The 23,992-nt window shown below is 42.4% G+C and overlaps 2 protein-coding genes across 3 annotated transcripts in view; one reads left to right on the top strand and one right to left on the bottom strand.

Annotated features, from left to right (window-relative positions):
* Positions 1 to 14,350, bottom strand: part of LOC121615073 (nucleoprotein TPR-like) — a 34,373-nt gene extending 20,023 nt beyond the window's left edge. For both annotated transcript variants that reach the window (XM_041949240.1, XM_041949239.1), the window contains exons 1-18: positions 14,120 to 14,350; positions 13,196 to 13,300; positions 12,049 to 12,113; positions 11,409 to 11,499; positions 8,627 to 8,730; positions 8,202 to 8,366; positions 7,913 to 8,005; positions 7,514 to 7,594; positions 7,290 to 7,377; positions 6,978 to 7,115; positions 6,792 to 6,886; positions 3,955 to 4,152; positions 3,549 to 3,656; positions 3,098 to 3,321; positions 1,719 to 1,882; positions 750 to 874; positions 477 to 625; positions 213 to 375 (exon numbers count right to left, since the gene is read on the bottom strand). In XM_041949240.1, coding sequence (XP_041805174.1) covers positions 213 to 375; positions 477 to 625; positions 750 to 874; positions 1,719 to 1,882; positions 3,098 to 3,321; positions 3,549 to 3,656; positions 3,955 to 4,152; positions 6,792 to 6,886; positions 6,978 to 7,115; positions 7,290 to 7,377; positions 7,514 to 7,594; positions 7,913 to 8,005; positions 8,202 to 8,366; positions 8,627 to 8,730; positions 11,409 to 11,499; positions 12,049 to 12,113; positions 13,196 to 13,300; positions 14,120 to 14,270 — 2,307 coding nt within the window. In that variant the 5' untranslated portion in view covers positions 14,271 to 14,350. The remainder of the gene's footprint in view (positions 1 to 212; positions 376 to 476; positions 626 to 749; positions 875 to 1,718; positions 1,883 to 3,097; positions 3,322 to 3,548; positions 3,657 to 3,954; positions 4,153 to 6,791; positions 6,887 to 6,977; positions 7,116 to 7,289; positions 7,378 to 7,513; positions 7,595 to 7,912; positions 8,006 to 8,201; positions 8,367 to 8,626; positions 8,731 to 11,408; positions 11,500 to 12,048; positions 12,114 to 13,195; positions 13,301 to 14,119) is intronic.
* Positions 14,351 to 14,913: 563 nt separating this feature from the next.
* Positions 14,914 to 22,027, top strand: odr4 (odr-4 GPCR localization factor homolog). The gene is made up of 14 exons (XM_041948879.1): positions 14,914 to 15,023; positions 15,339 to 15,442; positions 15,659 to 15,775; positions 16,196 to 16,288; positions 16,631 to 16,737; positions 16,818 to 16,854; positions 17,122 to 17,265; positions 17,350 to 17,445; positions 19,348 to 19,395; positions 19,481 to 19,600; positions 19,682 to 19,796; positions 20,795 to 20,998; positions 21,746 to 21,799; positions 21,913 to 22,027. The coding sequence occupies exons 2-14, from the start codon at positions 15,344 to 15,346 to the stop codon at positions 21,981 to 21,983; spliced, it is 1,305 nt and encodes a 434-aa protein (XP_041804813.1). The 5' UTR covers positions 14,914 to 15,023; positions 15,339 to 15,343; the 3' UTR covers positions 21,984 to 22,027.
* The last annotated feature ends 1,965 nt before the right edge of the window (positions 22,028 to 23,992 follow it).

Below are 23,992 nucleotides of genomic sequence, written 5' to 3' on the forward strand. Positions count from 1 at the left end.
CATGAACAAAAGCTACTGTGCATGATCAGCCTGCTCAACACCAATGCAGAAAGCTGAATAAATGCAATGCATTTCCTAAGTCTTGAACATATAACTAAAGTGACACTGTTTTATCAGATTTCACTTTGTTAGATCCAACTCTCACAGTGCAGTTGACTTCCATCCACCATCATATCTAGCCTCACAACAATCAAGCTTCTCTTCTTCCTCACCTCTTCCAGTGCCAGTTTTTCGTTAGCCTGTCGCAGGTCCTGGCTCATTGTGTGGATGATGTGCTCGTGTCTTTGGGCCATCGCAGCCATTTTTTGACTCCTGTCCTGTAGAGCGGAGATCTCTCTGCGGTACGCTGATACAGTCTCCTGGAACATCTCGTACCTGACATACAAAGACACACACAGAGTTAACACAAACTACATAAAAATGATCTCCAAGGACTGGAATACAAGGCAAGTGCAGCAGTGCTGGATCCAACAAACCTCTTGTTGCTGAACTCTAGTTGAGAGGTGAGCTTGGCGTGGCTGGAGCGGAGTTCTGTCAGCTGCTTCTGCAGCTTGTCGTTCGTTTCATTCAACATCCTGTCGTTCTCTGCCTTCTCCTTTTTATACAGGGTGAAGGCATCATTCAGCTGGAAACACAGAAACATACATTTACTTAATACAGCAACAGGATTTAAGGATTCCCCCCACCCGTTTCATATGAAGATGATGAGAAAGGCAGATTCCAGTGTGTGTGCAGATGTTTGTATGTACCTGTTTCAAAGCAGCCTTAGCCTGAGCAGTCTGTGCTGACTCGGCAGCAGCAGCTCTCTGAGGAGTAGACCGAGTAGCTGGGACTGAGGGTCTGACTTGTGCAGGCTGGGATGAAGAATCTGGACCTGCAGGCACACATGAAAATTTGACCTCAGTAGGTGAACAGCATTACACAGACTGTTCAAAACTAATTCACTAGTAATTTTCTGATTATGGACCCTATTTTACCATATTTTTGTGAAAAAATTGACTAATGGAGACAACAATTATTAAAGTTTTCTCAGTATTGAGCGAGTACGCTGCCGCTGGCAGCCACGAAACAAGCTTCAATTTAAACCCTCTGGACGTTTGTGCACCATCAAGTGTGTTTGTTTTTGTCACTGACAGGCTCAGGTTGTTATAAGAAGTGTCTGACAACATTATGGAAAGGGTCCCTAAAGAGATATCTTCTTATTAAAGAGTAAGATCCCTTTTGTTTTATCAGAAAAGGCTGTTATTGCTGTTGCAAAAGCCTCCAGACTCCAGTTACAGAAACAGAAATTTCATTCAAACTCACCACAAACCTTCTTGGTTCATCTTTCACTGATCCAGAAATCACCACCAATTGTGGTTTGATTGTGATTAAATCTTAATTCTCTTTATTGCGAGAGAACCGATATATGACAAGCAGCGAAAACAGCACATGGTGCCAGACTATTTTCACATCCAATTCTGGATTTATTTTTCACCAGACATTAAGACCAGAGAGATTTAAATATGTTGGACTGAAACAGATTTTCTGAGTAGATACAAAAACAGTGCAGCCAGTGTGGCGGTGCTTCTTTTTTACCACAATCAAAATAATTTTCACCACTGAATGCACTGATTTTTTTTAACTATTTGATTATATATATATATTAAAATTTTGAATATTCATTGATAGCCCTAATTCAACATAAGGGCTAAAATATGCTAGCATTGTGGTGTCACCTTGAGGAGGCAGGCTGAAGCCGGTGCTCTGTGTCAGCAGGGCCTTGTACATGTCCCTCTGTCTGGCGCTGGAGTCAGCCAGCTGCTTCTGCTGGTTCCTCTGCTCTCTCAGCTGCTCCACCTCCTTCTGAAGCTTTTCCACACTGGCCTCCAACTCTGACACACTGAAGGGAAGCACAGAGACAGAGCTAATGTTTATAATACATTTCAAGCAGCTTCACTGTTCATCAATACTCCATTTGAGCTTAAACCATTGAATTGTCTTGTATAGAAACAGATAGAAATGTGTGTGCAACGGGGCTGGGATATTAACACAATTTGATAAAATATATAAACTAAATCAAAACACGTATCAGATTTACCTCAATATCTTTTATGCTAATTTGTTTTTGGAACATTAGAGCATTTATTTCACTTCTCACTTCGATTGAAACATGATTTACCTGTTAAATCACAGCGTGACAAGCTGAAGATACTGGACTATTGGCTGGTTTCTTGGTTGAACTTCTGGAAAGATGTCACTGGTTGTTGGAGCCAATGCCAGTTTGAAATCTTACTGCTGATGTACTGTCTGACTAACTAAATTGCATCATATCATCAATGAATGACAGTACATTATCTCCTTACTTTCCATTTTTGACAGTACATGTCATAAATGTGGGTTATTACTCTGACTCTCTCATACCCTGTAAACCAGGGCTCCTCAACTACATATGTCCAAGGGTCAGAAATATTTCAAAGCAGGCGTTGTGGGGGCCTGACTTTCAAATAAAAAGGGAATGACCATCCTGGGAGCAGAGTTGGAGAATACTTTGTAGAATGGGTGAACCATGAATTTTATAGTTCTTGGCTCACCTAATCTACAGTCACTCCTAAGACAGACGGGACCCTTTCCACTGGTGAGTAATGTTAGATGTGCACATATTCTGAATTAATTAATATTCTGCCGGCCAGATGGGAAGCTTTAGCGCGCCGAATGTGGCAGGCCGATCTACAAATGAACAACGACTACTGCTTCTGTCAGTGCGATGCAGGAAGTCTCAGTTCAGACTCTTCTCCTGTGTGCTCCCTCGATCAGTCATCTCTTGAAGACCCACCTCCTTGGAGAGTACCAACTCACCTACCATGCTCTTCCCATGAAAAATGCTCAAACTTTCTTCCATAAGTTCTATACCCTTATCATCTTACCTGTTGTGCCTGCAGTTTTGAGGCACTTGTGTCAGGTAGTAATTGGAACTGAGCCGGCTTGGATCGTACACCATTTGTATATTGCTTTAGGCAAAAGCCTCACTAACAGAGTCAGCTGTTGTACCAGCATGCCAAAAAAAAAAAAAAAAAAAAAACAACCAAAAAAGCAAAACAGTAATAGCAGTTATTACCGTGCTGATGTTACTTGGCTCTGCTGTCTGTCCTTCTCCTCCTCCAGCTCCCTCAGCCTCCCCAGCAGGCTTTGGTTCTGCCTCTGCAGCTCCTGCACACTGCAGAAGGTCAGCTGTTGTGGACTGATGACCTCTGAAGTGCTGGAAATGTTGGTGGAGCTGCCATCGTCCTTGGTCACCCGATTACCTCTGGCTTCCTCCAGCTCTACCAGAAGAGCACATACCTGGATGAGAGACAAGGGAAGAGAATATTTCATAAATCCTCTTTTCAGATTATTGTTGGATAACTGGATCAGTTGCGTTGACTAATGAGGTCTGCTTCTTTTCCTCCTAACAGAGTGCTGCACACGTTGTTTAATCACATGGACAGAATGAAGAGTGAGGATTTAAGCAGATGAAGGTAACATCTTAATTTGAAAGCATGCATTGTTTTGTGCATGTGTGTGTGTACCTGTGAAGATGTATCCTCTAGTTGTCTCTCTGTCCTCAGTTTGTCTCTCTCCATGCTTTCACAGCGCTGCTTGGCCTCTTCTTTCTCCTTCTGCAAACTGTAGATCTCCTAATGACAACAAGTCAACAAAATGCATGTTCAACACAATATGTTAAGGCTTGTTTTATGGCAAATTATATTTAAGTTCAAGAAGTCCACTGTAAGAAGTTGTAAACTCAAAAAAAAGCCACACTCAATGAATAATTGTGTTCAATAATCATAATTGACCAAAATAATGGAGATCATGATTTTTGGTATGATAGCAGCATATTCTGGAGTTCCCCTATCTAGAATCAAAAGGTGAATAAACGTATGTGATAAGACATTAGAATGTACACTTTGACAAACACAGACGGTCATTCCACACCGTTCGAGCCTGTTCCAGCTTGTTGCACAGGGAGGCCATGGATCTCTGCATGCTCTCATACTCCTCTCGCTGACGCTTGAGGACAGGAGCCTTGGACTCGACCTCCTGGACGATCTCATCCAGCACTCTGCTCACTCTGATGGTCTCCTGCTTCTCAAGCTGAAGCTGCGTCTGACACTCTGCATACGCGTTATACAGCTGAACACAGGGACAGAGTAGGAAGAATTCAGACTTGCTACATCAAATACAGAGAATCATAGTGTGTCTGGTAGACTAGTTACTTAACCAGAGCCACATTCTACGCTTCAGTGGATAATGCTGCTGGTTTTCTGTTTTAGACCCACAAGAACTAATTGCACGGACAGTATATTATTGCTGATTATTTTAAGTGGGCTGGAATGTTATTGTCTACATTGTCTCTATTTAGGCAGATCTACACTCTTTCTGCAGTGTACATATTTTAAATTAAAAAAAATGGATCAATGTCCATGTGTAATTGAAAACAAATATTTTATGAACAAAAAATATAGATTTGGTGAACTGCAGCATCTATCAGCAGATAGCAGCATCTCCTTGTTTCTGAGACATAATGACAATTTGTAATGTTACAAAAATAAATAAAGAGAACAACGTTGGCCCACCCAGCAGACTCTCTTTATTTTTGGTCCTAATGAACATGTATTTAACACTGTACTATCACTTGAACATGGAATATTTGAAAATAAAAAAATGTACATTGTGTTTGTAGACATTTTTGGTTTAATCAGCCTCATCAATTGGTTGATGCTGTTAATCTCAAAATGTGAGAATATTGACACTGATTAATCGGTCTATCACTACATAAATGTATCTAAAAACTTACAATATGTAAATAACAGTCACAGTTAATTGCTGATTAAAGGATAACTTTCGTTTTTTACAACCTGGACTTTATTTGTAGCATTAATTACGACCATTTAGACACCCCGACAACTTTGGTGGCATTTGGAGTCGTTTTGAAGAAATTAGCCCCAGAGGAGCGGCGCGTATATCCGTATAATGCGAGTTATCGGGGCACCCGTGCGTAGCCTCTATAAACGCATAATCTGCGGCGAAACTCGTTCATATTCCAATATTTTGTTATGATATGCTGGTGCTATTCCCCTCTGAGCCCGTGGTGGCATGTTATCAACATCTAGTGTCTCTAGACAACTACTTCTGACGTGGATGACGTCATTTTCGAGCGCCGCGCGCTGCGAGCAACCAGCCACAACACGGCTAACTCTGCGGCGGTCGGCTAGTTTAGCTGTAGTTCGCGACTGTTATTTTTCACAAAATGGATGAATATTTTCCCGACTCTGAGGTGGTGGACGAAGACTTTGTTTACGATGGACGTCCTTACCGTTTTGAGCCAGAGTACACGGACGAGGAGCTCGTTGAAAGGAGTACGCGGAGGCAGAGAGAGGAACAGCTGGCCAAACAACAACAAACGGCTGCGCGTCCACGAGTAGACGGTAACTGGTGGTGTTCTTGTGGACAATGTTCATCGATGACAACAGAGGAGGATGTGTCAATAAATGTCTGTATCACAACACTGGAGGATTTCCACGCAATGATAAACCGGGCTGTGGTGGAGATGTTTTTTCGTGTCCCTAAAGTGAACTGGAAGACCCAGCCAAAGCCTGCAGGACCAAATGGGCAACTTTCGATTGTGTAAGTAGTAGTAGTAGTAGTAGTAGTAGTACACATATGTACAGATTGTTTATTTGCCTTGGTTTTGTTTGCCAGAAGTTTATCATTGCGCGGAAATCCTCCAGTGTTGTGATACAGACATTTATTGATACATCCAGACGCGTATCTCCTGGCCGCAAGTCCCACTCTGAGCAACAGAGGCATTCCTCCTCTGTTGTCATCGATGAACATTGTCCACAAGAACACCACCAGTTACCGTCTACTCGTGGACGCGCAGCCGTTTGTTGTTGTTTGGCCAGCTGTTCCTCTCTCTGCCTCCGCGTACTCCTTTCAACGAGCTCCTCGTCCGTGTACTCTGGCTCAAAACGGTAAGGACGTCCATCGTAAACAAAGTCATCGTCCACCTCCTCAGAGTCGGGAAATATTCATCCATTTTGTGAAAAATAACAGTCGCAAACTACAGCTAAACTAGCCGACCGCCGCAGAGTTAGCCGTGTTGTGGCTGGTTGCTCGCAGCGCGCGGCGCTCGAAAATGACGTCATCCACGTCAGAAGTAGTTGTCTAGAGACACTAGATGTTGATAACATGCCACCACGGGCTCAGAGGGGAATAGCACCAGTATATCTCAACAAAATATTGGAATATGAACAAGTTTCGCCGCAGATTATGCGTTTATAGAGGCTACGCACGGGTGCCCCGATAACTCGCATTATACGGATATACGCGCCGCTCCTCTGGGGCTAATTTCTTCAAAACGACTCCAAATGCCACCAAAGTTGTCTGGGTGTCTAAATGGTCGTAATTAATGCTACAAATAAAGTCCAGGTTGTAAAAAACGAAAGTTATCCTTTAAGGCTTTCCAACTGCATTCATGTCACTGCATGGTGTCAATTTTTCTTTACTTTCTGTTCTTTTTCTTTTGTCCTGCTATATATGTAGCGACAACACAAAGAACTGAATTGACAATAAACATGTGAAGATGTGGTATAAAATAAGCTTTGAGCTTGAATTGTTTTAAAGTGTTAAGTTTAAGCAGCTTTGCGTACTGTCAGATGCTATTAGGCCACAGCAAGCTAATATGACGATTCACTGATGTTTTAAATGTATAAAGAGTGTCATGCCATGTCAACATGTCACCCAGCTCTGGTATGTTTCATTTAACTCACATCAAAGAACTTCATGCCAGGCTTGACAATTGCAGCAATGGCAGCAGCTGATGGACACATGGAGTCCAACTGCTCCTCAGTCAGAGAGGGTGCACCTGGAGCAGCAAAAAAGGAATGAAGGTGGTCATGTGTACAAACATACTTGTAAAATTAGACATAAAAAATCCTCTGTGTGTGTGTTCTTACAGCATTGTTTGCCAGCAGCCTTCATTGTGGCATTTTCCAGCTCTTTCTCCATTTTCTTGATCTTCTCTCTGAGCTCTGCCTCAAGTCGAGTCTTTAGTTCGTCTCCCTCAGACACCTTCTTTTCTAGAGCCTTATTGGCTGCAAAGACAGTGACATCGATCATACAGGTCATCATTGATAGAAATTCATGGTTGCAAACTGAAAGGAGTACCCAATACAAATCAGTGGGGAGCAATCACCTAATCGTTTTACAACACGGATTTGCAGTTTGCAACGCTTTTCTGCAAAACTGGATAAAAAGTGGAGAGATACCTTCCCCAGTGTCTTTAAACAGCTTGCTGAGCTCTTCCACTGCTCTGCTCAGCTCTTGGTTCTTGGTCTCCATGTCTGTTGCTGCCCCCTACAGGGAGAGCAGACATCACAAACTGACTACATGCCGGGACTAATACGACATTACGATGCACAGATAATGCCTAGTACTATTTTCAAAAAATCTGAGAGACTGTTTATCCCAGGTGCCCTGCAGTGATTCTCACCTTGTAGAGTGAAGACAGCTTGACGTGAGCGTTCAGCTCATTGCGGTATTTCTCCTCCATGGCACTCTGCTCATCTTTAGCCTGGAGAGACATACAGACCATGAACAACAAACAATACATGAACAACAAACAATACATGGGTACTCACACCTACATGTCTGTTACGGTTGAATGGCGCAATCTAACTTCATCTTTTTTCCAGTCATAATAAATATTTTTGTCCTGTGTAACACATACATATACTGATAAAAAATCCAGAAATGGGGGAAGAAAAAAAAAAAAAAAGGAGGAGAACGCTATTTCAACATCTGTGGCTACCATTAGGTCACACCTTAGTTTCAGCTAGGACATCAGAGGAGTCAGCAGTCCCTGCTTTGAGGACCTCAGTGTCAATGTTACCTGTTTCAGTTTGTCGTTGAGGTCCGCTGCTCTTTTACTCTGGCTTTCACTGGTTTGCTTTAGAGAAGTAAGCTGACTTTCCAATCTTGCCACCTGTTGAAAAGACAAATTATTTCAAAAGACACCCTCAAGAGGTTTGAGGGTTATGTGACTTCCCAACAGATTTTCTTCTTGCAAAGATCACTCACTGTACAAATAGCTAACAGAGATACCATTGATGTGCTTGTGTATACATTAAACTGTTAAGTTTTTGCATTTTTGCTCTGTGTGTCATTTGCTTGTATGTTACCTGCTCCTTGCTGTTCTTCAGACTGCCCTGGAGCTCCAGCATCTCTTTGCCACTCTGTCTGTTGGTGTTCAACAGTTCTTCAGTTTTGGCCTTCAGTTCTGCAGTTAACCACTCGATTTTCTTCTCAAGTAACTCTTTCTCCTGCTCCATGCGCTTCTCCCGGTGCTACAACATACAAACACAAAACATATAATTATGAAAGTGCATTACAAGTTAGAGACTTCCAATAAAATAGAAGTTGTTTGCTACTGCTTTAGGAACTAACTTCATGGTCCGTAGTCAGGAGCCACAAAGCTGCAGAATTTCTTTTCTTTGGATTTCTTTACGATCAACAGCTGTCTTAGAGCCAGCGTTGGACCAACTGTAGCTTAATGCAATTTCACATGAGCTTCAACACTGAGCTTTCCATGAAACCTGATGCGTACCTGTACAGAAGCCTCAGATGACTGTATACCATCCAGTTTTAACTGCAGCTCCATCTTGACTTTGCTGGTCTCTGTCAGCTTCTCATTCAGACGCTTCACATCCTCTGCAACCACACACACACACACAATTCACAAAAAAAAAAAACTTACAATGGCACTCCTTCTTAAAAAAGGGTCTAAGAATAGAGGGCGTCGTATGCTGTAGATTGTAAAGACTATTGTGGCACATTTGTGCTATTGGGCCATATACGGTGCATCCCAAAGTGTTCACAGCGCTTCACTTTTTCCACATTTGTTATGTTACAGCCTTTTTCCAAATAGGAATAAATTCATTTTTTCCCTCAAAATTCTACACACAACACCCCACTATGACAAAGTGAAAAATGTGTTTTTTAATGCTAGCAAATTTATTTAAAATAAAAAAAAATAAGAAATCGCATGAACATAAGTATTCACAGCCTTTGCTCGATACTTTGTTGATGCACCTTTGACAGCAATCACAGCCTCAAGTCTTTTTGAATATGATGCTGCAAGCTTTGCACACCAACTCTATCTTTGGGCAGTTTAGCCCATTCCTCTTTGCAGCAGCTCTAAGGCTCCATCAGGTTGGATGGAAAGCATCTGTGCACAGCCATTTTCAGATCACTCAAGAGATGTTCAATGGATTTCAAGTCCGGGCTCTGGCTGGGCCACTCAACGACATTCACAGAGTTGTCCTGAAGCCACTCCTTTGATATCTTGGCTGTGCTTCGGGTCGTTGTCCTGCTGAAAGATGAACCGTCGCCCCAGTCTGAGGTCAAGAGGTCTCTGGAGCAGGTTTTCATCCAGGATGTCTCTGTACATGGCTGCATTCATCTTTCCCTCTATCCTGACTAGTCTCCCGGTTCCTGCCGCTGACAAAAACGTCCCCACAGCATGACGCTGCCACCACCATGCTTCACTGTAGGGATGGTATTGGCCTGGTGATGAGCGGTGCCTGGTTTCCTTCAAACATGACGCCCTACATTCATGCTAAAGAGTTGAATCTTTGTCTCATCAGACCAGAGAATTTTGTTCCTCATGGTCTGAGAATCCTTCAGGTGCATTTAGGCAAACTCCAGATGGGTTGCATCTGCTTCTTACGAAGGAGTGGCTTCCATCTGGCTGCTCTGAGAGTGACGTTCAGGTTCTTGGTCACTTTCTCCCCCGATCGCTCAGTTTAGACGGCTGGCCAGCTCTAGGAAGAGTCCTAGTAGTTCTCAATTTCTTCCATTTATGGATGGTAGAGGCCACTGTGCTCATCACTGTTAAGTGTGTGACCTCATATAGACAGGTGTATGTCTTTCCAAATCATGTCCAATAAACTTAATTTACCACAGGTGGACTCCAATTAAGATGCAGGAACATTTCAAGGATGATCAGTGGAATCAGGATGCACCTGAGCTCAACTTTGAGCTTCATGGCAAAGGCACTGATTACTTACGTACATGTGATTTCTTAGTTTTTTTTATCTTTAATAAATTTGCAGAAATCTCAAAAATGCTTTTTTCACATTGTCATTATGGGGTGTTGTGTGTAGAATTTTGAGGACAAAAATGAATTTAATCCATTTTGGAATAAGGTTGTAACATAACCAAATGTGGAAAGAGTGAAGCGCTTTGAATACTTTCCGGATGCACTGTAAATAAAATAAACTTGAAACATGAAAAACACAAGGCTAGACTGTTACCACTGTGTGTGTGTGTGTGTGTGTGTGTGTGTGTGTGTGTGTGTGTGTGTGTGTGTTTAAGCCAGGCATGGGCAAACTACGGCCCGAGGGCCATATGCGGCCCGTTACAAAATTTAATCCGGCCCGCCGAACTTGAACAAATTATATCAATAAACCTTGTTAATGTTTTATTTTCCCTGCAATTCTGGCTTTTTCCCAATAGATGGCGCACTCTAGATACATTGAGCTTTGTTGAGGTGAAGCGTATTACTCCACGTTTGCGCTTTACTCTTCGACCCTCAGCCCTTCTGTAAAGATGAGCGGAGCTAAGAATGTCCAGTTTTTAATAAGGAGTGGACAACTAAATATTTTTGACTGAACACCGATCAGGCGGTGTTTAAAGACTATGATACAGCAAGAAAACTGACTCCAGACTTTGATGCGCTGGATAAAAAGGGAGACCAACAACACTGTTCCCACTGAAATTAAAAGTACGTTTCTCCGTTGTGTTATGTAAAAAATGCATTTGAAACTAATTTGTTCTGTCTGTTAAGGGATGCACATATGTGGTGCTCAGGTGCACGTACGTTCTCAAAACCAAGTGCGCAAATGTAACGCGATCAAATATAACGCGCTCCACATACTGGCGCGTTGTCACTGTTCCGTCCTCGTGCTGCTCGTTGTTGAGTTTTGGGATTAGGGATGATTGAATAGAAGGAGAGGACAAGTAGACCTGCATCTCCTACCGTTTTTTAAATGAAGACAGTCAGGAGGAGACTGATGATGATAATATCCTTAAGGATAACACAACTTTCAGTGCTTTAAAATAATAAAAAGAGTCATTTCAATAAATAGCTCAGTTCTGTGGGACTTCAAAGACAGATATTTAGTTGTAATGCTTTTGTTCATTTTCAATTGAAATTAAAGCACATGTGTTCTACATATCTCATGATATTTTATTTTCTCTTATGAGGTGGATTACCAAAACACTCCATCCATCTGCTCCTGGTCCGGCCCCCCAGTCAAATTTTAGAACCCTTTGTGGCCCACAAGTGAAAAAGTCTGCCCACCCCTGGTTTAAGCCCTCTTTCTTACCGGTTAGGTTTTCCACCTCCTGCGTTCTCTTCTCCAGCAGCCTTGCCAGCTCTCTCTTCTCTGCCTCAATCTCATACTTGGTCTTCGTTTGCTGTAGTCACACAAACACACACACATATAGATTACAAAAACTATAATACTATCGAGAGTTTGTTGAAAATTATAAATATTTGGTTGCCTGAATAACTTAAAATGAAGGGTCATATAGCCTTCAATTTAATCAGTTTATGATGACACTTAAAGCTCCACCATGTCAACCATGGTCAGAGAATGTGCTCCACATTCTACATTTCAGAGCTGAAAGGTGATTTTTGATACACAGGTGATTCTGTGATACATATTTACAACAGGTCCCAAAAGATTGGGTCACTATGTCAAACTAAATAAAACAGCATGAGTGAACTGTTTGCTCTTCATTTCACAAAAATGGCACATGACAGATTGATGAATTACATGTATCACTTTGAACACAATCTGGATTATTTAGCTATTTCTGAGACACGTGATTGCAGAGTTGGTTTATCAACAGGAAATTAGTAAACATATACTTGGCTGAATCATTCCATAAGCACCAGAGCAACCCAAACGAAACAGAACATCATTAACACTCTGTCCTCATGAGGTGCATGGAAATGTTTACCTGTTGTGGTGGTTTGTCTTCAGAAGTCTCTCCCTCTATTCCCTTCAGAGTGCTCAGCTCTTCATCTGCACAGAGAGAAGCATTGAGACACTCCCCACATTGAGGCCCAGACAGAAAACAGGAGACAGCACTAGTTCAAGTTTTTTGTATTGTATGTTTAAAGCCACAGTCTAAGCAACTATCTCTACACTGTGTGGTAACAGTTAAAGGTTACAGCACATTAGATCTCAAATGAATAGTCTATTCAGATTATCTGGATTGGTGATCATAGGGTCAACCTTAACTGTAAAGGGGAAAGTAGTTTCAAGATCATCTCACATACGAATCATTGGTCCAGGGCACCACAGCCTTTAAAAATTAAACTGCAAATATGCGGACAGGCAGCTCCTCGCTTGATTCCAAATCATCCCAGGATTGTACTTAATGATCACAGACAGTACCAGCTATTTGTTCTGGTTTCTCAAATCTACCACGTAGATTTGAGAAAAAAAAGGCTGTCTTTAATGTGATGCTCTGGTCCTTCAAATTGGGTGAGTAGGAGGAGGAACTGCATCCGCTGACTTTTCTAACACAATGCATTTTTGCATAGAGAATTTTCTTCGTTGATACTGTATTACTGCACTTTAAAAACACAATACTGTGGTCTTCTGTCCATACGTTAAAACTAAATCGACTTTGCCATTTGAAAATATGTAACATAACTACTATTTTACAGCTCTAAGTGCAGTTAATACCTGGAAGCTGTAGCTGTTAAGCTACATCAAGAAAAGCAGATAGAATAAAACTATCAACCTTGTTCTGTGTTCATCTAGCCAGCATACAGCAATAGGACACCTGCCACTGCTGGGTAAAAGATTGTATCTAAGACATTTTAATATATTAATGGTCTGCATTGGAATTAACAACACTGCACAAAACCTGTACATGCCCTTGGGTGTCTTGTGGCCATTCTAAGCCAACAGCATAATGGATAGAAGAATTACTAATTTAATAAACTGTTAAAATGTATGAATTACACTTTGTTACACACTAATTCAGGAAGCTGTGTATAGGAAGTGGCAACTGTGTACTTGAAGCGCTGGTCCCTCAATAACTGAAGGTGAGACGGTGTATGTTAATAGTGCAGTAGCAGTGTCTGAAAACTCACTAAGTTTTTTATTCTCCTCCTTGAGTGTCTGCAGGTCTCTGGTGGCAGACAGGATCTGTTCCTGACTCTCCGCCAGCCTCTTGTCAATATCAAAGTACTGCTGTTCTGTAGGGGCAGAGAGCATTCAATGTGAGCACACATCATACGAGCATACATCCTCGTATTGAACTTACAACACACAGACAAATATAGTTTTATGTTATCTTTCACTACTGTCTACAGTTTGAGACAGCAACAGGTTTTATTGGCAGCAGCTACTCCGCTTTGTAAACAGGCATCGCAGTGTGCAACAGGACATGCACACAATGAATCAATGTTTCACTGATGAATAATTTAGTACATATGCAGATCTCACATAAGGGTAACTGCAGGTTTTAACATTAACGACCATCATGCATGACATTTATAATGTCCGTGTAGGATCGACTCATGGGAAACCTCGTTTTCTCAACTTCAGAATTAACCCAGATTCATGATGCTGAATTCGGCTGAACTACTTTTAATGGTGACAAAACGTCACACCAAACTTGACTTTAATTTAACCTATAATAATATAATGATTTCTCCGTGAATAGCAAATGTATAACGATAAACATAACAAACCTTTACCAAATGCTTAGGAATTGTTCTTCAATTCGGCATTAATTCAACACACCGTAACATTCATAAATACTGTCCGAGGATGTCAAGTTTTAAGAAGTGTTGGCAAAACGTTAATTCTCTTCCGCCAAAGTTAGCCTTAACGAGACATCGGAGCTACCGTTAGCGGCCGGTTGTAAGCATTGTCGAACGCACACACAACATTGGTTTTTGGCTGAATTTGCCAGAGGAAAGCTTCATAGGGTCGTGGAGTTTGTCGTGACGTTTCCATGATAGCTTCCATGCTCACAGCTAACTAATTTCTACATGATTGTAGCTACTTACCACTGTCCGCTTTGAAGCGCTCATGCTGTGTCTTGAGCGCCTCGTTAGCATTCTGCAGCTCCGTTACAAACTTCTCGAGCTTGTTTTGGGCGCCTTTCGGGAGTTTGTTTAACTCCGTCCGCTCCAGAACCTGGAGCAGGACGGCCGCCATATCCACCTATCGCCCACGAAAAAAACGCCACTTGTAAACCAGCCTCGAGTGAAATTATTTCGTTCTCTTTGCCGTTTACAAACCCCACGACAACCTGCCGACAATGTGTCAAGTTGCATACATACAAAGGCGGGATATTCAGTTCAAACTTTCAAAATAAAAGAATCATTGACAAGGAAGCTACACCGACAGCGAAGTGACAAACACCAGTCCATGAATGGATTTGCAGTGACTGAACTCAGAGTTGCTGTTTTTGCTGTAAAACACAATGTATTGAAAACCAGTCTGTTTAGCTAGTTTCAGCCAGGAAGCCTTGACAGAAACACATCAACCGCACCAGTGTAGTTGCTCCACAGGTTACACAGCTACAATTATTTCATTCTCAGTATAACAATTTAGTAAGTTGCCTTTAGAAGTTGTGTGTAGAAACTGTGCTTTAAAATGTAATTGCCGTCATCACAGTATGTACATACGTGAAGTGCAACGTAAGTAAAACCTAACGTGTCTATAACTAACCACTGATTGTAGTGATTACTACAAGTTTTATCTTGAACGGAAGTTTAGGATGTTGTAACTTGACCATTTGACCTCGGTTAACTCACTACGACAGAGACGTGCGACGGAAATACGTCACTGCACGGAGCACAAGTTGAGTTTTTTGGCTCTGCTGACGAACCACTGCCAGCTGTCAAAATTAACAGCAAGCTGACTACCCCCAAGTTCATATTTTACCTACTGTTTGGCTTTTGTCAGGTAATTTCTCACAGGATACATGGATAGGTTCTTTCTGAACCTTTTTGAATTGAAAATTTGACCAGCTAACGTTAGCTAAATGTAAAATCGATATCGGTTAGCTAAAACCATACGACTTACGTGCTTTAACTACCTGTGGTTTTGAATTTAGTCAGTCGTGTATTTGTGTAGATAACGCTAAACGTGAAGTCTTTGTCAAATCTTCACTTGATATTTTCTTTTTGCAGAAGCACAAGTTACTGATGAAGACAAACGGTGACTTTGTTGTGTATGCGTGTTGTATCACCTCTTCATCTCTTTCTACCCTCTCCATAGGCAGCATGGGTCGTGGTTATATAGTTGAAGACGCTGTGGAGGGATATTTGTCTAAACTATGTGAACAACAAGCCGGTCCAGTAACGGGCCTGCTTATTGGACAGGTATGGTTATACTCTTAACATCTGTATGTAGTCTATCTTTTGCTCAACAAGCTGTGGAAGATCTGTTCAGGGTGTAAACTAGCTAATAAATCGGTCGGTTTTGTCCGGTGCATTGGAGCATTGCACTCATAATATGACATTATGGTGTGGAAGAGTATGTATTGTATGTGGAGTGAAGATACAGTGACTGACTGATCAGTAACCATTTCATTTCAGAGCTCAGCCCAAAGGGATTTTGTCGTCATGGCAACACGGACACCTCAAGGGGAGGAGTCTTCTTCAGCATCTGGAAACTCTCTGGACAAGGAGTGGGTGGCTGAGCATGCTCGACAGGTCAGCAAATACTCTACTCTAAGTCCTATCCCAGTACTATTCCAATACACTCTCATGTGGTCTTGAAGTATTGAAGTGCGTAATAAAGAGTACTGCATGATAACTCAGAGTGCGGACGCTTTTTAGAACACACTGGGACATGCTTTACAGTAGCAGAAAGACTTACACAGGGTTGAGGCAGGTGTAAAATAAATGCATAGCTCCATGCAATGACACAATTATAGAATTCAAATAGATGGAGCTTTATTATGTATTTTACAGCTTTTGGGTTACATCCATTGGTGTTCGATGGCAAAACTGAACAGCTGAAGTGGCAGCAAGACAGCTGTGGTTGCCAGAAAAGGTCAAGTGTTTTTGTAGGCTTTTAAACTGCTGTGAAGTGTTAAAGTTTACATTTGCTACTATTTGATCTGTTTTCAGGTGTCTAGGATGCTGCCCGGCGGCCTGTCTGTATTGGGAGTCTTCATCATCACTGATACTGATGCCAAGGACACACTAACCACACTGCGACAGGTGAGATTCTGATAAACACACTGTTTGTGGACATCGTGTACACACTCTCAAAGCTGCATTAAGTGATGTTTGGCCACTAGGGGGCAGAAAATCATTAAAATCAGCTGTCTGATACACAGCCGTCAAGTGTCCCCTACTAAGAACTCTGTTGATGTGTATTTACTACGTTTCTTAATATTGTGTCTTTCAAGAGCAAAATGTCACAAAGTGCCTCACAATAAAAATAAGGCAGTGAGTGACTTATAATTAGGTGTATGTACCTGGGAGTGTGTTTAATCCTTCTGATCTTTGTGTGTGTGTGTGTGTGTGTGTGTGTGTGTGTGTGTGTGTGTGCGCGCGCAGCTGGTCTTTGCAGTGGAGAACCTGATCTCCTCAGAGTATCTATGGAACCCTGCAGATGATGATGTCACAGACTGCGTCACGCTGCATGTCAACCCTAAAACCAGAAAGTATCCTTTTGCACGGCCTTCTCATTGAATTGGGTTGCTACCAGATGACGGGTTGGATATTCTTTAACCCCACATATCAGAACCGTCTGCAGAACCTTTGATGTCAAAGATCCCAAGGTTAGTTTACATTTTTCATTTCAGCTTCCATCTGCAGCCATAGTCCAAAGGTCTGTCCACATTATTTCGAATGTCCTCAAGATTTAATATGGGGCCAAATCTGTTGAATTGCCATGATTTGGACCAAGGAATTAGGATTCAAACATGTGACGGACACTCACAAGCATTTTAACTGACTGATGAACTCTCAGGCTTGACATGTTTAGACTTAAACTTGCAGCACAGTGTTTTATCGATGAATCATATCAGTGTCATTGGCTGTTCCAGAGCACGGCCAAGCCTGCAGACTGGAAGTACCAGTCAGGTGTGTGTTCCTCCTGGAGCATGATGTCATGTTGTTTGAATGTGGACATGTTGGTACCACTGCCAGACAACAGAACCTCTACAGAAAACATCGATAAATGTCTGAAGGTTGGCGCGCACACACCCACACACACGTACATTAAATTTTCAGGAATGTCAGTGGAACTGTTTACAGTTCATGCTTTGTTTCAGGAGGGACTGAGAGTGTGGGCACACCAGATTCAGAGTGGAGTTTGTCTGATTGATGGAAAAAAGCTGCCAGAGGACACAGAGCTCACAGCTGGACAGGTTGTATAAATCTAACCAACACTGAGGAAACAGTTCACAAAGTAAATCTATAAATCCTCTATTTACTTAAGGAAGGCTGCTAACAAATCTTATTTTCGGCCTTCGGCCAAGGGCACTTTGACAGTAATTTCTGTATAAAATGAATTGTTTACTTTCTTAGGACATTTGCAGACAGACAATTAGGCTGTTTCGTTCCTCTCTTGTTGCATTATACACCTTTTTGCGTGTTTTTGTGTCTGATAAGCCTTCAAACCCATGCATCTGTCACTCAAACGGGCTTTCCTGATTGAATTTCATTCTCTGATGAGCGCCTGTAACACTCACTCATCCCTCTGTGCTTGTTTCAATGTGGACCTCTTTCCTGCTGCTCCTGCAGGAAGCAGGTTTAACAAACCTGAACTCTGAGTCGACTAACCCTGAGATGGGAAACTCAGAGTTTTTGGTTTCAGAACAATGGATCAAAATTAGTTCAATCGACTCTGAGAATGTTCACTCTGAGTTAAGCATGTGCATTCGGAATGAAAAAAAGCCACCATCAATGGGGCTCTGATACTCTGATTCACCATGACAACAGGTAAATAAAGAGCACAGCCACCATTTTAATCTAGCAGAGCTTAAAATATGAATGCATGCCCCTGTGGACCATGACATTTATCTTAAAAACCAGGAGTGGAAAAATGAGTTCTTTCATTTTATTGAGCTTAGTTCATTCATTCATCATTTACCAGAATTTCCTTCATATATAACAAATTGCTGGAATCCTGCCATATGTTACATTGGATTTTTGAATAGCCATAGTTTATCAGCAATAATTGAATTAAAAACACATTAAACTAGGTATATGCAGCCTGTATTCAAAAGATCCCTTTTAAACTACATTTAGTGAAAGTTTAGAATGGTAAAGTCTTTTCAGCTGCGCCACAGTCATCATTACTCAGAAATATGGTGTGCTGACTTCAATAGGAATGTTACATCAGTGCAACCAATCACAATATGATTGTGCAATGATCAGCATCTTACGTTTCCAAAGCTTCGTACAGAAGGTTTAAACAATGATTTCTACAGGAAATGATAAATGATTGAGTGCAGGGGAACTGGCTGCTAACCTGACGGCTGTCTTACTGTCCACAGAGTCACAGTGTAGCAAAGAAGGACAGCATATAGATGTTATTCTCAGCTGAGGATGGATCCAGATTGCTGTCTCTGGCAGATTGATCAGCAAGTGGTCATGCTAAAAATAGTCCTTGGGTAACAAACTAATATCTAACCAGGATTTCAATGTGTCTAAAGCTGTAAACCTCTGTAAATTAATGTGTTCCATGCTTTGATATGGACATTGTGAAAGAGGGAACAACAAGGTGTGTCTGGCTGCTCTTCAGGCTCGGTAGGATGGGAGGAGTCAGAGAGAAAGTCACGGTTTGTTGGAGAAAACCTGCCAGCGAGCGGACAAGGTCCACAGAGTTTGTTACCACAGTAACTGACCCAGAGTTGAAGTTGCCTGTCTTTCTGGAACAGAAAAAACAGTTTCCCTCATCTTAAAGTCAAAGTTTTCATTAAACCTGCTTGCTGAAACAGGGCTCTGATGTCCATTATGCTTTTTTATGAGAGGGAAATGTTGCTTTGTATATAGTGATCATTCCCTCAGACCTAACAATTTAATCATAAACTTTGATCGCTACGTGATGATCCCATATATATCCTCTGTGAGGGCAGACTGGAATTTGAGCAGAATCATGTCCTGAGAGTGAGTCTGAGACACTTCATAAATAAGGGCCCTGAACTTTCCTGGGCTGACAGAGGTGTCCAACGCAGATTGCTGTCACCTGTAATCCAACTGATTCTCTGGACTGTGTGAAGACAGGTGTATAATTCTAACCCACTGTGTTTGATATTTCTCTGTAGAAGAGGAACGTGAGACAGACGTACACAGCTCAGCTGCTCATCTCACCGGTAACACTCACACACATGCAAACAGACATATATATATATATTTATATCTTAGCTAGATTGAAGCTACTGATTTCCTGTGTGTTAGGATGACCAGAGGTTAACAGATGTGGTCCAGCAGTGTGGAGGCAGTGTGTCGGTCAGAGGAGCGATCCACGGGAGAGCTTACATACACAGCAACAAACCAAAGGCCAGGCTGGCCGAAAAGGTAGCGCTTTCTTCAATATAAAAGGCACTGTCAAATGAAGACAAATTCATCATTGTGTCATGAAATCTTCATTCTGGACAGCTGCTGAAGAGGGACGTGGTTTCTACTGTGGCCATAAGAGTTCAAATGCTGCTGGAAGAGCTGCTGATATCAGAGGAGGAGAGGAAGGGCAGCAGCAGAGACAAACAACAGACAGGTACACACACACACACACACAAGCTAACCAGACTTTCCTCCACCAATCATATGCTGGTGGCTTATGGTGGCTAATGTTTTCTGGTAATGCTTATGTGGCTAATTGTTAGCTAATGTTGGCTGACTTTAGATAAACATTGCTGTTTCACTGACATTACAGAGTAACTTCACAGACTTTCTCACTCTTACTTGTACTACTGGTACACAATGTTTGAGCATGTCACAGGTAAAACTTTAAATGATGAAAGTAATGAGTAAACACCATACCTGACCCTGCACAGTGCTTGTTCACTAGCCAGCATGGCTAGTGCGCTAACAACAGCATTTAATAACTTGACAAGGAGCAAGCTTTGCCATTCGTATTGCTGCTATTGTAATGCTGAACATTTATATAAACAAGAGTAGACATGCCAGCTGATAATAGCAGTTTCTGAGGTCACATGTTTGTCTGACCACACTGTCAGTCAAGTTGCCTAATGATGATTTCTTTATAGCAACTGACTCAAGAGATTGTTTTGAAATGAAAGCAAACTTAAAGTTCCATTATCCTGTCATTATCACTTATTGTTTATATACATTTTAGTATATTTCAGCTGCTGTCGGTTCATTTCACTGTGTATATTTTATTCTGTTTGTATATTTTATTCTGTTGGTACATTTCACTGGTATATTTTATTGTTTATTGTTTAGTATATTTTTATTATCTTAGTATATTTTATATTTCATTTTTATTGTATTTAGGAATATTTTTACTGCATGTTTTCATTTTATAATCTTTCTTATCTTTCTAATTATCCTGTTTCTAACATGGGGGGTGCTATGCAAATTTCATTGACATGTCATGCTCAATGACAATAAAGAAATCTTGAATCTTGAAATCCGAATCATCACCACCGAATCATTAGGCAAAATGTTTAACCATCTCCTTCTCACATTTTCCAAGTGTTCAACCACTATTTTCACCGTACCTCTGACTCTTTTCCTCTGTCTCTCTTTCAGAGCAGTTCTGTCTCCCTCATCGTATCTTCTGTCCAGTAAAACCGAGCGGGCCAGTGTGTGTGTGTGACTACCAGTTCAGTGACGAGGGCCAGTCTGAGGTGACTGACAGGTTGAAGGAGATGCTGGACATTGATGCAGCCGAGGAAGACTTGGATACCAGGCAGGAAACGCCTGCTGAAATCATAGAGAGAGATGTTGCGGCAGGTAGGGAAGAGATCTACCGTGTGGTTCATGATTTCGGTTTATAAAGCTGGATTTTCACACCGATGAAAGTGAACTGTCGGTTGAATAATAGTGTGTCTGATACGGTGTGTCCTCACACAAAAAATAAAATAGCTTAATTTACTTTTATAAAAATTCATAAAATCGCAATTTCTCCTTGTCCCTCATTGAAAAATCCAACCTCCAGAAATATGCAAATGTTTCCTTTCAAATATTTAACTTTTCACTGAAAAGTTCATTCTTTGTGTATGTGCATGTGCACTGGAGGCTTCAGTTTTCCACATCACACTACACATTGACTCTGCACGATACATCATTCTGCAGAGTGAAGGTCAAACATCTCACTGAAGTAACAATAAGTTATATTAATAACATCTCTGAGTGCAGGCAGACTCACTGTTTGCTCTGCCAGAAATCTGTAAATAGAAACGTATCCACTGTCCAGTGTCACATTCTAAAACCCATTTACATTTTCTTAGACTGTGGAAACACTGCATTCATTAATTTCAGCCACCTTATCCTCACAGCAGCATCATATATCACTACTCAACAGATTTCCTATAACCTTTAAAATAAGCTACGAAAGAAACAGGATTGCTGACCAGCTGCATGTAAAGCTTGGTGTAACTTGCTGCTGCTGAAGTAACAGAATTCTGTGATTTTCCATCCATAACTTACTGAGGTATTTTATTATTATGGTTTATCAAATTGTGTGTTGTGTGTTTCCAGAGTCCACTGTGGAAACTGTTGAAGTGCTGGAGCCCAAGAGGAACAACTACATTGGTAAAAAAAATGTCACTGTTCACCTACAGTTCAACTACTTGACATTACAACCACGAAGGTATGATATGCATGTTTGTGCAAGCACTGTCCTGATTTACCTCTGTGTTGTTTAGGTGTTGCCATGGCTACTGCTGTTGCCCTACTTGCCACTGCTGCCTCGATGCTCTATCTCAGTGATGTTTAATACACACATATGCACACACCAAATAAAGTGTTTGTTTGTTTCTACAAAGTGTCTGTTGGTTAAATCAGTAAAACTGAATTTGGGATCATTCGTTTGACGACTGCAACCTGATAAAAACAGTGTTCCTGACCTTTGCCCATTATTTGTTTTTAGTGAGCTCTTCTATATATCATGTCAATATTAAGACTTTAAGGGGGGGGGGGGTATTGATGGTGCAACCGTGTAATAATATAATATAGCTATGGCAAATAAAATAAGAATATCTTCTAGTGCAATCACAGAGGAGGTAGATGTGGTTGATAGAGTGACACAGATTCCAGGTATTATCAGATACAGAGGTTATTGCACATAATAACAATACAGTCTGACAGCGGTGGGAATGAAGGACCTGCAGTAGCGCTCCTTCCTGCACTGAGGGTGCCTCAGTCAGCCACTGAAACCGGGACCACACGGGAGGTCTTCCACAGGATGGGGACCTTCTCCAGGCTGAGGCTCAGGTTGAAGAGGTGGCAGAGGACCTCACAGAGTTGGTCCGCAGTGGTCCTCAGCAGCCTGGGGCTGATGCCGTCTGGTCCTGCAGATTTCCTCTGCTTCAGTCACCTCAGCACTCTCCTCACCTGGTCTGATGTGAGAAGGGTGAGTGAGGGGGGGCTGGGGTGTGCTGCAGTTTAATTCATTCACCCAGTGCTGGTCTCCATCAGATGTCCCTCTGGCACCCTGTCCAATCCAGAGATGTTCCTCAGTCCTCTCCATACGTCTCGTGCGTCGTTCTGGGCCAGTTTCTCCTCCAGCTTCTTCCCATAATCCTTCTTGGACCGCCTGATCCTCCATCTCTGCCCCCTGAGTTAAAAGCCCTTTTCTTCTTGTTCAAGAGGGCTTTGAGCTCAGGGGTGACCCAGGGGGGTGGTTGTTGGAGAAGCACCGTACCCTCCGAGTTGGCACAGTGCAGTGCGCAAGGCGGTCGATGTCATCTCCATAAGAGCTGCAGAGCCTGCTCCAGTCTGTGGTCTGGACACAGTCCCTCAGTCTCTCATTAGCCTCCTCAGTCCACACTTTCACAGTCCTCTTCTGTGCAGCTTCCTTTCGCACCCTGGGTGTGTATTGGGGGAGCGAATGAACAAGTTTGCGATCAGACCACCCACAGTGGGGGAGGGGGGCGGAGGTGTAAGCGTCCTTCACATTTGCATACAGCAGGTCCACTGTCTTATTGTCCATCGAATGACACTCAATGTACTGTGTGAATGTCGGGAGAGAGATCAGCAGCAGGGCGCGGGGGTGGCGCGTCTGGGTCTGGCTGACAGCGCTGTGGAGACGCTCGTGCGCGGCCGAAGGGGGACTGTACACGCAAAACACACTCACGTGCGAAAACTCCCTCGGTAGATAGTACGGCCGCATGGCCACAACAAGCAGCTCCAGGTCCCGTGTGCACAGCTGTTCTTTCACGTGCACGTTCGCCGGGTTGCACCAGCGCTCGTTCACATACACCGCCAGCCCCCCTCCTGTCTTCTAACCGCTGTCCGGTCCGCGCGCGCGAGTGTAAATCCGTTCAGGGAAACCACAGAGTCCGGTATCAGTCCATTCAGCCACGTCTAAAAAAAAAAAAACACATGAGGCTGCACCCCCGGTACTCCCTCTGCTGCCGGGTCAGCGCAGCTCGCTCCTCCGTCTTGTTGGAGATGGAGCGGACGTTTCCCATGATGACAGGGAATACAAGTCCTCCGCGTCTTCCGTCCACCTCTGCAGCGTCTCCTTGTCCTCCGCATCTCCGCGGGGACACGTACGGGACTCCGTATCTTCACGTGTGTACGAGGGACGCCCGGAGCTGTGACTAGAGGGGGTCCCCAACGCGGACCCAAAAATACAAAAAAAGCAAAAAAAAAAACAATGCCAAACAAAATAAAAGTGTGTTTCCCACGTGCACAATTGCACAATGCCACTCACTTCAAGGAAAGCTAAAGAAAAATGCCTTATGCTTTTACAATAGAAAAAAAGGAAAAGTATAAAAAAAA

The sequence above is a fragment of the Chelmon rostratus genome, chromosome 12 (assembly GCF_017976325.1).
Source record: "Chelmon rostratus isolate fCheRos1 chromosome 12, fCheRos1.pri, whole genome shotgun sequence".
In the NCBI taxonomy this organism is placed as follows: Eukaryota; Metazoa; Chordata; class Actinopteri; order Chaetodontiformes; family Chaetodontidae; genus Chelmon; species Chelmon rostratus.

Coding starts and splice junctions, on each gene's coding strand:
- odr4 (XM_041948879.1), top strand. CDS start 15,344: ATGGGTCGTGGTTATATAGTTGAAGACGCTGTGGAGGGATATTTGTCT. Junction 15,776..16,195: donor TGGCTGAGCATGCTCGACAG/GTCAGCAAATAC, acceptor ATCTGTTTTCAG/GTGTCTAGGATGCTGCCCGG. Junction 19,797..20,794: donor CAGAGACAAACAACAGACAG/GTACACACACAC, acceptor TCTCTCTTTCAG/AGCAGTTCTGTCTCCCTCAT.